Source organism: Eleginops maclovinus, chromosome 7 (assembly GCF_036324505.1).
Source record: "Eleginops maclovinus isolate JMC-PN-2008 ecotype Puerto Natales chromosome 7, JC_Emac_rtc_rv5, whole genome shotgun sequence".
In the NCBI taxonomy this organism is placed as follows: domain Eukaryota; kingdom Metazoa; phylum Chordata; class Actinopteri; order Perciformes; family Eleginopidae; genus Eleginops; species Eleginops maclovinus.
Window position 1 is genome coordinate 9374937 of NC_086355.1, and position 13439 is coordinate 9388375.

The 13439-nt window shown below is 38.6% G+C and overlaps 1 protein-coding gene across 1 annotated transcript in view; it reads right to left on the reverse strand.

Annotated features, from left to right (window-relative positions):
- LOC134867129 (electrogenic aspartate/glutamate antiporter SLC25A12, mitochondrial-like) overlaps positions 1 to 11270 on the reverse strand; it is a 20345-nt gene extending 9075 nt beyond the window's left edge. The window contains 9 exon segments of the mRNA XM_063887472.1: positions 776 to 860; positions 1832 to 1925; positions 2800 to 2938; positions 3556 to 3702; positions 5632 to 5771; positions 6447 to 6562; positions 8464 to 8606; positions 10510 to 10563; positions 11030 to 11270. Of these exon segments, the coding sequence (XP_063743542.1) occupies positions 776 to 860; positions 1832 to 1925; positions 2800 to 2938; positions 3556 to 3702; positions 5632 to 5771; positions 6447 to 6562; positions 8464 to 8606; positions 10510 to 10563; positions 11030 to 11041 (930 nt within the window). The 5' untranslated portion in view covers positions 11042 to 11270.
- Between the last annotated feature and the right edge of the window lie 2169 nt (positions 11271 to 13439).

The window sequence follows — 13439 nt, forward strand, 5'->3', positions numbered from 1 at the left end:
CATGAATATTACACAGTCCGAGTGATTCTCTGTTAAAGTATGTGTGTGTGCAGGTTGAGGCGCTGAGTAACTTCTCCAAGACCAGATGCGAAGAGGGGAGTAGAGCAGATTGTTTTTTTTCCTCTTCCCAGATGCTTCCACCAAGGGTTGCATGCTAACAAGATCGAGGTCTTGATCAAAGGGTTTAAACAATTAGCCTACTTCCACTAAAGGGCAGGCCTGAGAATTGCAGCATCCCCCCAAAAGGAATCAGATTCCAGACCTCTGAGTGTGAGTCCCAGGAGCATGAGTGGCCTGAAAGCTCTGACCACAGCCTGATATAGAGCCGTGTTATCCGGTGGAGGCAGGAACTATTTTGTTCACCCACATCCACCTTGACTCCCACTCCCCTCCTGCCATTAGCAGACTTTTCTAAAGGCTCCTAAAACTCCTCAAGCCCCACACTGATAAAAGCCTCTTATTAGCTTCTCAGATGTGTGATTGCAGCTCATGTGTATGTGCGGCTATACTGAATAAAGGAGGGAGAGCCTTTCATGGAGAGGTGCAACGCGACAATCCATTCCTCTTCTATAACTATAATTGGTGTACTTTTATCTGGGAGTCAAAGTAATGCACTTCACAAGGGAAGAAAAAACATGGGCACTCTGCTAATTCAGCTGCTGAACATTTTCCCTTTTTAGCTCCTTTCTGAGAAGGAAGCAGAGGGAGCAGAGAAAAAGGCTTTTGATAAAAGGCAGGAGGACGTGAGGTGTATTAGAGGAGTCAGGCAGGCTACCTGTCTCTGGGTCTCTGCTAGGTGGTAAGGCATGTCTCCTTCCTCCAACGGGGCTATCCTCTCGATGTCTGCATGGTTCAGCCGCCTTAACACATAACAGCAGGGGAGGGAAGAAATTAGGCCAGGAAAAAGCAGAAAGCCCTGCATCTCCTGCGAGCTGCAGCCAGTGACGTAAGATTTTCCACAGACCTTTTACTGGCATATAACTTCAAGTTACAGCAACTTTAATTCAAGCTTATATAAACAACAGACAAACAAAGCTGGATGAGTGCCCGTGGCCCAGCAAGTAAATGAAAGTGTTTTGTTACTCAGAGTTTGAGACACAAGTATTCCCCACTGGCCTGACGCATCATAAAGTCTGTATGCATGTTTTATGTTTGTCTTGTAAATCAGCCAGTGGAGCCACTGTTGTTAAAATGAATGAGCAATAACTTTATTTTACAGCCAATAAAAGGACCTGCAACATATTTATAGTAGATTAAAAAATAACAAGGTAATGTTGAAATTGTTTGTCTACCCTTGGTGGATTTGAGAGAACAGCAGCAAAAGCTACCAGGGTGACTGTAAGACAAAGGTGCTAAGATGCTAAGTGCTAATGTTAAGATAAATGTGTTTTTGGAGTCTAGGTCTAGGTGTTTTACAGATTTGTTTAAGCATTCCTCTCTTTATTTAGCGTTTTTCAAACTGTCTTGTTCTATATATTGTGCATTTTGTACATTTTATGTGTACAGAGTCTCGTGAATGTCTCTCTTGACATCGTCGTTGGCTTGTAGTCCATCATACCAAGGACTACAATAACCTTGATGTTAGCCACACTAGTTCAACTGATTGAAGTGTTTTGTATTAATCAGATGATGTTACTTTTATACAGCTACCTACACTTGCTAGAGGCGTTTTGACTGTCCATACCCCATATACAAGGTATCTTTCTTTCCAGGACTAACAGCACAAAGTCTGATTTATGCCAGCAGCATTCAAATAATACTTGAAAAGGTACATATGTCACAGGTCAATAGACGGATTCTAAAGGGTTAAAAGTGTAATTCAGGGTCTTACCCAGAGTGAGTGTGGAGACCAGCGAGCTGATACAGGATGTCAATCTCCATCGGAGTGATTTGACCAAACTTGTTGGCAGCATGAACAAACTCCTCTGCAATGCAACAAACAGAAGAAGAAAATTAAAAGATGCAAACAGGATTTGAGGAAGCAGAGGGGTTAGCCACGTCAGGTACTTTCTACAGCAGGGTAGCATCAAATAGTATTGCAAACACTGTTTCTTGTTTGTTTTATGTACTGTAAATGTTTGTGCTATCAAGTTATTTCAGGATACTATTGAGACATTTTAAAATCCATTTACTCCATTCTGGATGTGGCAGGAGTAGATTAACTGACCTTGCATTCCCTCAGCAGCAGCCTGTGTCACTCTTTCATATGTGCTTTATATACAGTGCTTTACTGTTGACTGCTGAGAAGCTCTATTACCATCAGGTGGTCTTTCTAATAGGAAATTCTAATGGTTGTTGTTGAAGGAGGGAAAAGAGTTAGTTATTCACTTCCCCCACAAAGACCTTCCTGCCAGGTCCAAGGATTGCAATGTTTGCTTAAAAGCCTGCTTCTGTCACCTCAAGTACTGCAATGATATACTTAACAGCGACCGACAGAAAAATGTGAGTGTTTGCTTTACACTCAGTCTGATATGTTTAGAATTATGTATAACAAGAATAATTTGCAAATACTATTTGCAATATCCCTTTTCTAGAAGGAGGGAATCCATAGGGAGAAAGTAGATTAGGATCAGTGTGACTGTCAGCACCACTATCAGTTACACAGGTATACATGTGGAAGGTGATCTGATTACCAGGTTAAAAATATTCATTTACCTTTGTAATTTAGTGCTACAGTAAATGTTTCCTGTGTGTTCTCTCAAACCGCTCTGTCAAAAAAAGGTTAAGACATCATCGCCCAGCTACATTTCACATCACGTTTGAAACGTTGCCTGGATGTTGGGAGTGTCTCAGGTGTACCTTTGGTAACATGTGTGTCTCTGTGAGTGCCGGCGACGGTGCTGTAAATTTTGCGGATCAGCTCCATGTTGTTGAGGAGGGCGTTGAAGGCATTGAAGTAGGAGAAGCTCACCATGTGGGAGGTGCTGCCTCCTGCAGCCTGGAGAACCATCAAAAGTGTGTCAGTGCTTCTGTGTGGGAAGCATCGACTGGATTTGATTACATGTTTTCAAATGCTTCTAGCTCTGCTGCAGTATTTGGAATCAGCTTTTTTTAAAAGCATGCTTACTGTAGACTCAGTGGATTCTAAGCTTTTACTTTCTTCTTTAACATTTTGATACAACTTGTTGGCCACTTGGGGGCAGCTGAAAGAAGTTGTTAAAATAACAGTGTCATAGCATTACTTTTTAAGTTATTATTTATTTAGACAAAAGTCCTATTTTCATTATCCCTTTATCTCTGTTTTTGATCTCCTGAGGAAATATCTGGCTCTAAAGGTGCTAAATGTTCCACTACGTTAACCAGATAGTGGCAAACCGTCTGCTGAGGATATGTGCAAAGTGTGTTTTTACAGCTATTTAGGTGAAAACAGCTGCGTTCATTGTGCAAAAAATATATTATAAGAGTGCTGACTGTGCTGAAACAAAGCAGTAAAGTTTTGGGTTGAACAGTTAAACAATGAGGTTATTCTTGTTATCAAGCTCTGTATTATAAAAAGACTAATTATATCAGATTCAAACATTCAACAAATGGTTTAAAACATTTTCTGAAACTCACTGAAACCAGGTTCTCTTCTACAAATGGAGTCAGCATGTGGTGTCTGATGGTGGCCATGATGTCGCTGAAATCCAGAGCAGTGATGGTGCCACTTTTTTTCTTGTCTTTTTGTGAAAACGCCTGGCGGGCATGCTCCAACTGCAGCTCCTGCAGCACCACACACAAAGAGAGGAGGTCAAGCTGTTAGCTGACAAAAGAGGCAAAGAATGTGTTCCTGTGATGAGGAGCATCGCATTACAAGGGAACAGGGAAATCTGACTTTAGAGGATGAAAGTGTAATAATGTCAGTGTTGGACAGATGTGAAAGGCATCAGATGTGACAGCATCAGACACTGGCTGTTGTAATCACCACAGTCCCTCTGGAGACTAATGGAAACCATGTCCCGAGAAGCCTGATCCTTGAGCCGAGCCGAGCGGAGGGTGAGGCGGCCGGCAGGTGTGTCCGCAGGAAAATGATTCAATATGACAACCATGCAATCAGATGGAGATGCAGGGGGATACTGACCCCGGGTCAACGTCTGCTGTCAGAGCTCATCGCATACAACCAGAGGACCACAGAGAAACATAACTGCAATATTCAGCTCCATCTTTACACTCTGGTTCTGATAATCAGTGGATTGTTCCTGGAGATTAATCCTCACAATGTTTGCTGATTATATTGTTGGGTACGATACTTTGCCGTCCCTCACAAACATCATACTTTTTAAGTTTATAAAACCTCTACCTTGAATGCACTTACTAAAGTTAGCCAAATACTGCCACAACCACAAGGTGGCAGAGCCAGGACTGTTTGAGAAACTTTAGTCTATACATAGATCTGTACTGTTTTATATTTTTAAGTAATATTCATGTTAAGAAATGAAATGTGCTTAGACACGGCAGATAAACAAGACAACACAAATGATTGATGTAAATCGAAACCTACACACACTAGGGGCTTTGGTGTAGCAGTGGGAAGCCTGAGTCAAGTATGATAAACCACAAAGTGCTCTGAGGGATCCCACACTGTAGTGCAGCCTGTCTAACTCTCGGACCACCCAGCCTCTCCACAGCAGCCCCCAACTCCAAACCAGGCCTGACCCTAATGCTGCTGCCGATTTCACAGCACAGAGGTCTCAGTGAGATACAGGCAGCAACCAGTAAAGCAAAACAACAACGTTAAGTGTCTTAATGGCACACTGGGCTACCTCAAACCGCTAGAACGGTTAAAGAGATGCAACTCCACACCACAACACCATTATCTTAAGAGATTTTATACGGCATGCAGTTCACATTACGTCATTTCCATTTGTCCCTCAGCAAGAGGAAAAAGCCTCGCCACGGGATAAAGGTGATCATTATGAATGGTTTTGCATTCTATTGACATGCACTTTCTAAGATGAAAAATAAATGTACAATACATTGTGTGATGCTGATATTTTATCATGTTGCATATCTGTTTAACTGTTGCTCTTAATATCAGCTGCTGAGGTCAATGGATTTACATTGTTGAGACTACTCAACTTTTAACAGAGTATAACGAAATATAGCAACTTTTCATATAGCAATTAAAATGTTATACAAAAAATGCATCTATTTTCACTGTCATTAAATACAGTAACTGTTCTGGCAAATACTGGCTCTTTTGGAAACTGAATTTCCCCCTATGGAGATAAATAAAGGTTCATATCTTCTTCTGTTATCTTAGTTGGTCAGAAGCAACAGTAGCAATGCATTTTGGTCAAAGAGGTGTCACCATCAATCAAGCAAAAAGAAAGAGGAAGATGTTGCATCAGAGGAAGTGCAACAGACACTTGGTTAATAACACAGGACTCTTTCTCCAGTTTGTCTTCCTCGTTTTCTCTCTCTTCGGCGAGAGAAAATATGTACAAACTGAAAATGAGTTAAGGGGATATTTTAGACTTTCTTGTGGTAGTTTTTGATTGACAGACAAGAGAGGGGTATCATTATCTTTCTCTAACTCTGGGCAGGAAATCAAACGAGCTTCGCAGTCTGTTTGTTTGACTCGCTACAGGCTTATCAAGCAGCATTGGTCATATAACAGAACCTATAGAAAGTGTTATATCAATTATATACCTGCAGAAACTGGGTGAACTCTGAGTAGCTGAGCCTCTTTTTCCTTTCATGGCCAAAGTGAAGCTTGATGAACTCACAGTCCCAGTTGAAGGTAATGTGGTGATGAACTGTAGTCTGGCTGAAGATGTCACGTACATTCTCTGAAAGAGTAAAACATGAATGAGCGATAAAAGAGAGGGGGGGAAATCATGCAAGATACAATTTTATCTATCTTACATCCTGATTGCATTTGTAGAAAACCTTGTTGAAGTAGAGGAAATACTCCATTTGGATTGCAAAGCTGAATGTGCTGTTTGACAGTTCCAATCCTCCACTTTACATTTTGAGGGTTTTGAGTCCATACTGGAAGTTTTCTGTAGAAGCACTGCCTCAATTTCAGTGCACAGACAGAGCATAGCCGCAGCTTCTTTGTAAGACTCTGTATCTCTGGATTTATGACATGCTGGATTCATTTTTATGCTTGTCAGATGGAGCTTGTTATAATGTGATGTTCCAAACAGCTCACTTGCTGTCTTGCCCTGAGACGAGACTACTAGCATATGTAATACATAAAAAAGGAATGGCTGCAGTTACATTTATTGGAAACACATGCTTTAGTAAGAAAAGCTCTTGCAGCCCGAAACGATCAATATCACACTCAAACACACCTTGAACCCCCCTCATGCAGATTTATTGGGGATTATTTTTCATCTTAGTTTTCTATTAATTATTCATTTAAACCAGAACATATATATATATATATATATATACAAACTTTTTTTTTTTTTTTTTAAAGAACTTTAATTACATTTATGAAGTTATCACCATTTACATACCAAACGAGATGTCCCCTGTGCCAGTCTTGTCAAACAATTGAAAGGCAACAATGAACAGAGCATCCGGGGCACATAGAACTGATTCAAAGGCCAAAAACTCCTGGAAAGAGATCAGTCTGTTTGGACAAGACAGAAAGAGATAGAGTGCTATCTGAACAAAGTGATTGTGACAAAAGTACAGAAAAAATACTGAACAAAACATTAAAAACAGTAAAAAGAAATACTAAATCACTAAATGACAGCAAGTTAAATGAAATCTATTTTACAGCTAAGTTTCAAAATTCGTTCTTGACAATAAAACTGTTTTTGAAAAACAATTCACCCAGGTCCATTTCATTTTCTAAAGCATTTAATCACGTTAAATGATCTTCATTAGCAAGCAAGAGTTTGCCCAGTTGTCACAGAAAGTTCATTTTAAAATTAAAGGCCACATGAATTACTCATCCATGTTGAAATTCAAAATGTATACGATTATATTTAATAATTTATTATATAAACTATACACGTATATTATTATAACAAACATTTTTTAATGTTATTTAAGACAACAATTGAAAGCCCTTATTTGCTAAGAAAGATCTTTTTACCCCATTACTTATTTATTTTAGCTGTTCATTAGACAAAGTGGAGGCCTAACTGCTGCTCTCTACTCGAATTAAAGATGAATATACACACAGCTATCTTATCACTTCATTTTAAATTGATTAGCTGCAGGTGTAAAACTGCCTGATAAAGATACCTTTTTACTCTACAAACATTATTAAGATAAATCATTAACAGTCTGTTTTCCCTTACTAAACACCAATATCAAAACTACATTTGTCCTCTTACCTGTAATGCTACTAAAAAGTCCATATAGTTTTGGTGTGTTATACATTCCTTGCAATAAAAGGAACTAGATGGTACTTGGGTTGTGGTGCACAAAGTACCAGAAAATACATTAAAGAAACTCATTCAAAACATCAGAACCAATCAAGATAATTCACAAACCTAGACCTATTTTGTTTGTAGAAGGGCTTTTATTTTTTGGCAGTGCATTTGTGATAAAAAAATGTATTGCATCCTCATCGGCTGAGTTGTAGCATTAGGATGCTCAGGAAAGCCTCTCGTTCCTGAGTAGATGTGAGTAGATGAAGTGAGTAGAAGACGCTTCCTTCTGCACAGTGTTACGGTTGGAAGATGTAGTTAATTAAAATAAAATAGCTCCTACAAGAAACTGCTCACATAAAGGTCTCTGAACTACCTGCGTAACGAGGTCATGATTTCTGGAGAGGGACATTGCTGTTGTTTTTATCAAATATGTATTTTTTTCCCGGCACTTTGAGCACCCCAAGCTATGTATATCTTTGCTGATATGTCCAACACTGGGCAGCTCACACCAAAATGATCTAGGTTGATAAAGGAATACAACATGAGGAAAATGTGTATGTTTTTGGAGGCGGCGGGGCGGGGTGGGGGGAATTACAATTTAAAGAAAAGTGTGGCCCAGGAATGGAATTTGAAAACAATGTTTACAACCTAATGTAAGTACATGAACACAACATAATCCTCACTTAACATCTAACAAGGCACTGCTTCGCACTTCTGACACGCTTGTCGTCTTTTGAAATAATCTTCATTCATGTACTGTAGTATTGTGCTGACAATATGTAATCAAAACAATCTAGTTTCCCTTGGTGCTTACAGTGCTCTCAACACAAAAAACGATGGCATGTAATATTTACTTAAGTAGCAGAGGCTGCCTTCAATAAATAATCGCGACCGCTGGAGAAATGTCAAGATAATGAGAAAATCATTCAAAATGTAACGATCAACGTACAAGAAATACCAAGAGGCTACTTCATACCAAAACAATTTATTACAGCTGACAATGGGAATTAAGATGAGAGGAAATTGAAACCCTGTAAAATCAAAATGAGATCTACAGACATTGTTTTAAACAAATACATTAACTGGTTATCACAAATCTAAAGAGGACTTCCGCAGCAACTTTCCTTACATCACTGTAGGCACTCACCCATCTTTCGTAGTGTCAGCAACCCCGGCTAGCAGTTCCACAGTTTTGGGATTATGCTGAGGTTGTGCATGCAGACCCAGGTACTTCTGTACAAAGTCACTGGGGGTCATGTAATGCTCTCCATCCTCGAACACACTGGCATACTGCAGAGGAGACACAGACAGAGCTGTAAACAATGTGGGTGTCTCATAACATAACAGTGTTTAGAAAGAAAAATATGTAAATGCAAAGAGAAAAAGAGGTGATAATTGGTCTCTCTTTTTTATGACAGTAAGATGTTTGTATCTTTTTTCTATTCTGGCACAACTCGTTTGAGTTTACTGCCGCTTAACAATATTTCTAAATGTATACAATGCTTTTTTGTATCCGATCACAACAGAATTAATTGAAAGGTAGCCGTCTCTTTCAAATGTCTGTCCTCCTTTGACTTAATGTAGGAGAGAGATAAATGTATCCTTGCACTCAGAAGGACCATATTCATCTCAAAGAGGATACACAATTACCTCTACAACAGATAGATCAAATTCAATATGCATGGTGTGCTGTACACATGGCTGCCAAAACAATAAACTTGAACAAAAAAAGACAGCTTTTGACAAAATCTCAAGCCCAATTCTTTACCTGGACCCAAAATTAATTATTTTGGGCTGTTTTACTGAATCAACTGCCTTACTAATAAAAATCGATCTACATTGTCTTGTTATTATATATCCAATGCTCACACCACACCACACACCAATCAAGATTGATACAAAGCACAACAGGGAGGAGATAAAATGGATCATGACTTCATGTGGACTTCTAAGGACCATAAAAACCTGCTGAAACGGGATTTAATAGTTTGCTTTGTGGTAAATACACATATTAGATAGCATAACCTGTTCTAAATGGAAGGATAGTCAAAAGGGGTGACATTTTGATTTTACATTTGGGCCAAGACATCAATTTATTGGTGCATTAATATGTACAGGAATGTGTAACACAAGTTCAGGAATCAACAGAATGTATAACAACACAATACAGGTACACATAAAACACCATATAATCCTCACATAACAACTTCAAGGCTAACACAACAAATTGAAATTGATTAACTGCCTAAAACTTGTGACAATCAATCACCATCAGCGTGCAAGCAATGTGTTGCTTCTCTGTTTCACGTGACTGAAGCAAAGACATGCACAGCTCACACAGCACTGTGCTAAACCTGAGATCTCAGCCAGGCTTTAAGACGTAAGATTAAATATAGAGCCTGGGTTGGGTTTCGAGTTGGAACAGAGATAGATCTGGAAACACAAGCGCCACATGAACTGGCAACAGAAAGGCCACGCTCATGGGAGCCAAGTCAGATAGAGAGAGCATGAAATAAACAGAGCAAGAGTGTGGGAGGAGACCTTCAAGCCAAGTGTTTTCAGGGTTACAATTCAATACACTCTGCTGAATTAATGTTTTAAGTGAAAATATTAATTCCAAGCAATTTATTGCCACATCACATGATTGTGTATCCATTTATCCTCACAGTAGGCCTCAAGTAGTTCTTAATCAAATTATAGAGGCAGTCAGAATGAGCTTCCAGTAATTAACTCTTCCACCTGAATATGCATTACAAATTAAGCAGCCCACTTATAGTGGAGTCAAGAGATGTGCAGAGACCTTAAGGCGAATTGCATCTCAAACAGAGTCCCTACTTTGAGGGACAAGTTTATCCTGCAAACAAGACATGTGTGGGTAAACAAGCCCACACCCTAATGGAGGGGATTAGTTTTTTTTGAAGGGTAGCGGACAGAGCGTGATGAGAAATCCAATGACATGCTGAAGATCAAAACACTCACAAGTCAAAGCAAGAGGGATATTCTCTGTTTAAGCAGATCCTAAATTAGTCAAAGCATTTGTGACCTTTACTGAACTATCTAGTATCCCAATGGACACCACACACAAACCACCCACGAGCTGCAACATGTTAGACTTGTGAAGTTGTGAGACTTCTGTTTTTGCCTTGTTAGTAAATGCTCAACATTTTTTGGTTTCTTTGAGCAGCAGTATTACCTTCAGAAAAATAGTCTTCAAGTCATGGGGGTCTGCCCTTTTTGTTGATTGCACCTGTAACACACAAGTTCAAATTTGCTATAAAGATATTTCAGAGTCTGATTATTACAATGAAGCCTAATTTAACATGTAACATTTAGGGATGCTAAGCCATATGTTAAATCAATAAAACTGAAGTTCATGGTGTAACTATTTGGCTTTGATTTTTAAGGTCGTCCACCGACGGCTGTAACAACACCTATTAACATCATGCATGTCAATAAATCCCGCAAATAAAACTTCTTCAAATTATATTCCTTGTATATGCAAATCCAACAGAGGAAGTAAAACTACAGATGTCTGCAGGCTGGCAGAGATGCCCCTATCTAAAGATGCAGAAACACCAGAGTAGTGGATTCTGCTGCATTTAAGACAAAAGCTTTAAACCCACGCGTATGACCATACATGCTGTCCTCCGTATCCGACGGCCGCTTTACTGCCTTTAAAATGAATATCTGATAAGAAATATTGACGGAGTCACCTTGACCGCCATGCTGGGAGTGACGTCAGCTGCAGTGAACTAGCGCAGGCGCTGGGCTCGAGGATGACAGCGGGCATGACACGGGACCGCCGAGGTATAAGACACCAAATATATATTTAGCCAATTATTGTCCTTTTCTGTCTGCAGGGCGGTGTGCCGGCCAAGGAGCCAACGCGAGACGCGATGCTCCAGAAAGAGAGGCAGCAGCTGAGCGCTTCCTGTCTGCCAGGTCACATGAGGACACGGTGCACTGTGACTGCAGACAATAACCAGGACAGCAAAAATATACACAGATGAAATGTTGATGAAAAAAACTTAAAACTATGAATGTTCAGCTTCAGAAAAAAAAAAGAATTGTGTAATGTGGCTGCTCCTAATATTTGTATTAATCGTATTTGATGTATATAGGCCACTGTCAGATCCACCTTGCTGTCTATGCCACCTGTAGCATCCTCACCCTTTGCACTCTGCATTGTACTAAGATCTTACTGTTAATTGTGTTGTTGTTCCTTATAGGTGTAAGCACGTATCTGACCATTAAAGCTGATTCAGATTTTTTTCATGGTTTTGTTTATAAAATGTCACAAAATAACGAAACATTTCCATAAGTATTTATCATAAAAGTAATGATCCTGCAAAACAACTCTTTGTAGAATATATTTGTTAATCTATTATAATTTCTGATGCATTAATGTGTCTATCACTTTAATGTTGCAGGTGGTAAAGGAGGAGTGTTTTCTCTCTATGTGCCAGGGGATCAATAAAGATGATCTTACCCTATACAATTATATTATAAATGTAATTGTGGATCTTATTTTGTATTACTATAAATCTAAATCTTCAAAGTCACTTAATTTAGATAAATATAGTGTAAAACAAAAAGTACAATACTTGCCTCTGAACAGTCTCACAATGTAAAATACTAAATATGCACTTCAAAAATTCTTGAGTAATTGTAGTTTGTGTAGTTTCCACCCCTTTCAAATTTGGCAATGAACATCAACCCAATTTGCCGTTACTCTCCCCACATCATGTGCTTACAAGTAGAGCGTTTTTTCTCTATGTTGGGTCACTTATCTCATTACACAATATAACTGCAGTATGTGAAGCAATTGCTGCTTACCTGCATGTACACTGAAACACTGAAACTGAATTGACTTTAATTAAATGTATTGTTTCAATTCATTTCTCATAACTGTATTAGGTTAGTTGAAAGCAATACTAATAGGTTGAACCTAATCTTTTTTATTTCAACTTTTTATTATTGCTTTCAACAGTTATGTGAAATCTGTTGACAGAATATATTTAAATAAAGTCAACATTTGAGTTTTGTCAGTGTAACAGGCACGTCACTGATTGAGGCAGTACAGACAATACTTTTTGCCAAACGACTGTAGTTTGAAGTTCAGGGATCAAACAGCATGTATTGCCTCCATGCAGACACAATTTGTTGCCTTTGGTCTGTAAAAGCTATGGTATGGTTCAGAAAAGGGATAATCTAGTGCTGACAGTGTAGAGGTAAAATTACAGTGGCTTAAACATGACTGGGTAGGTCATTCATTGGTGCACCTGGAGGACAGAATAGCTGAGGCCAGGAAGGTAGCACAGCATTACCCAGGCTCAGAGGGATGTTCACAATTGCACTTTCCCCCAGTCAATTTCAGTTTTTTTTTTTATAATGCTAACTTGTCCACTTTCTGAGAAAAGACATTATTTTTTTGTCACTTCTAAATGCTTGTATGTGTATTTTTTTTTCAAAACTGTGTTGACAATTTAATAATCCTGAGATATTGTCAAATCTGATTAATCTCTTTTTTTCCCCCTCAGAGTTCATAATAATGTGGAAACGACTATTGATTGATAGATAATTACTAACCGTATCGATAATTGATTGATCACAAATCCATATACTCAACATTGTTTTCTTTTCCAGTACACTGGTTGCATGTCTGTACGTAGGTTTCCTGTTAGTGGCCATCCAACAGACACTATTTGAAGCAAATATCTGTTTTTATATCAACCCTTTACTGTGTGTATATGAACAGGGGTATGTAAGAGTGTAGGAACATTTGTGAAATCATCGTTCTGTTTTATTCGACCCGTGAAGAAATATGAACTGAATGAGTCTATGTTTTGTAATCAGCTTTCATTTGATCTCTAAATATATTACTGCTTGTTATTTCAGTTTTATCTTTGTTTCTTCTTGTTTTCTTTGTTAAAATGTACCTATGCTATACGTAAAAATATGATTTCTTATTTTGAACAAACGACATTTATTTAATGAAATAAGCCAATAAATAAAAAGCTAAAGAAAACAACAAAAAAATAAGTTATACAAATATAAAACGTTCTCCAAAAAATGGAACTCTTAACTTGTATTAAAGAGACACAAAATCATTAGTTAGCATGT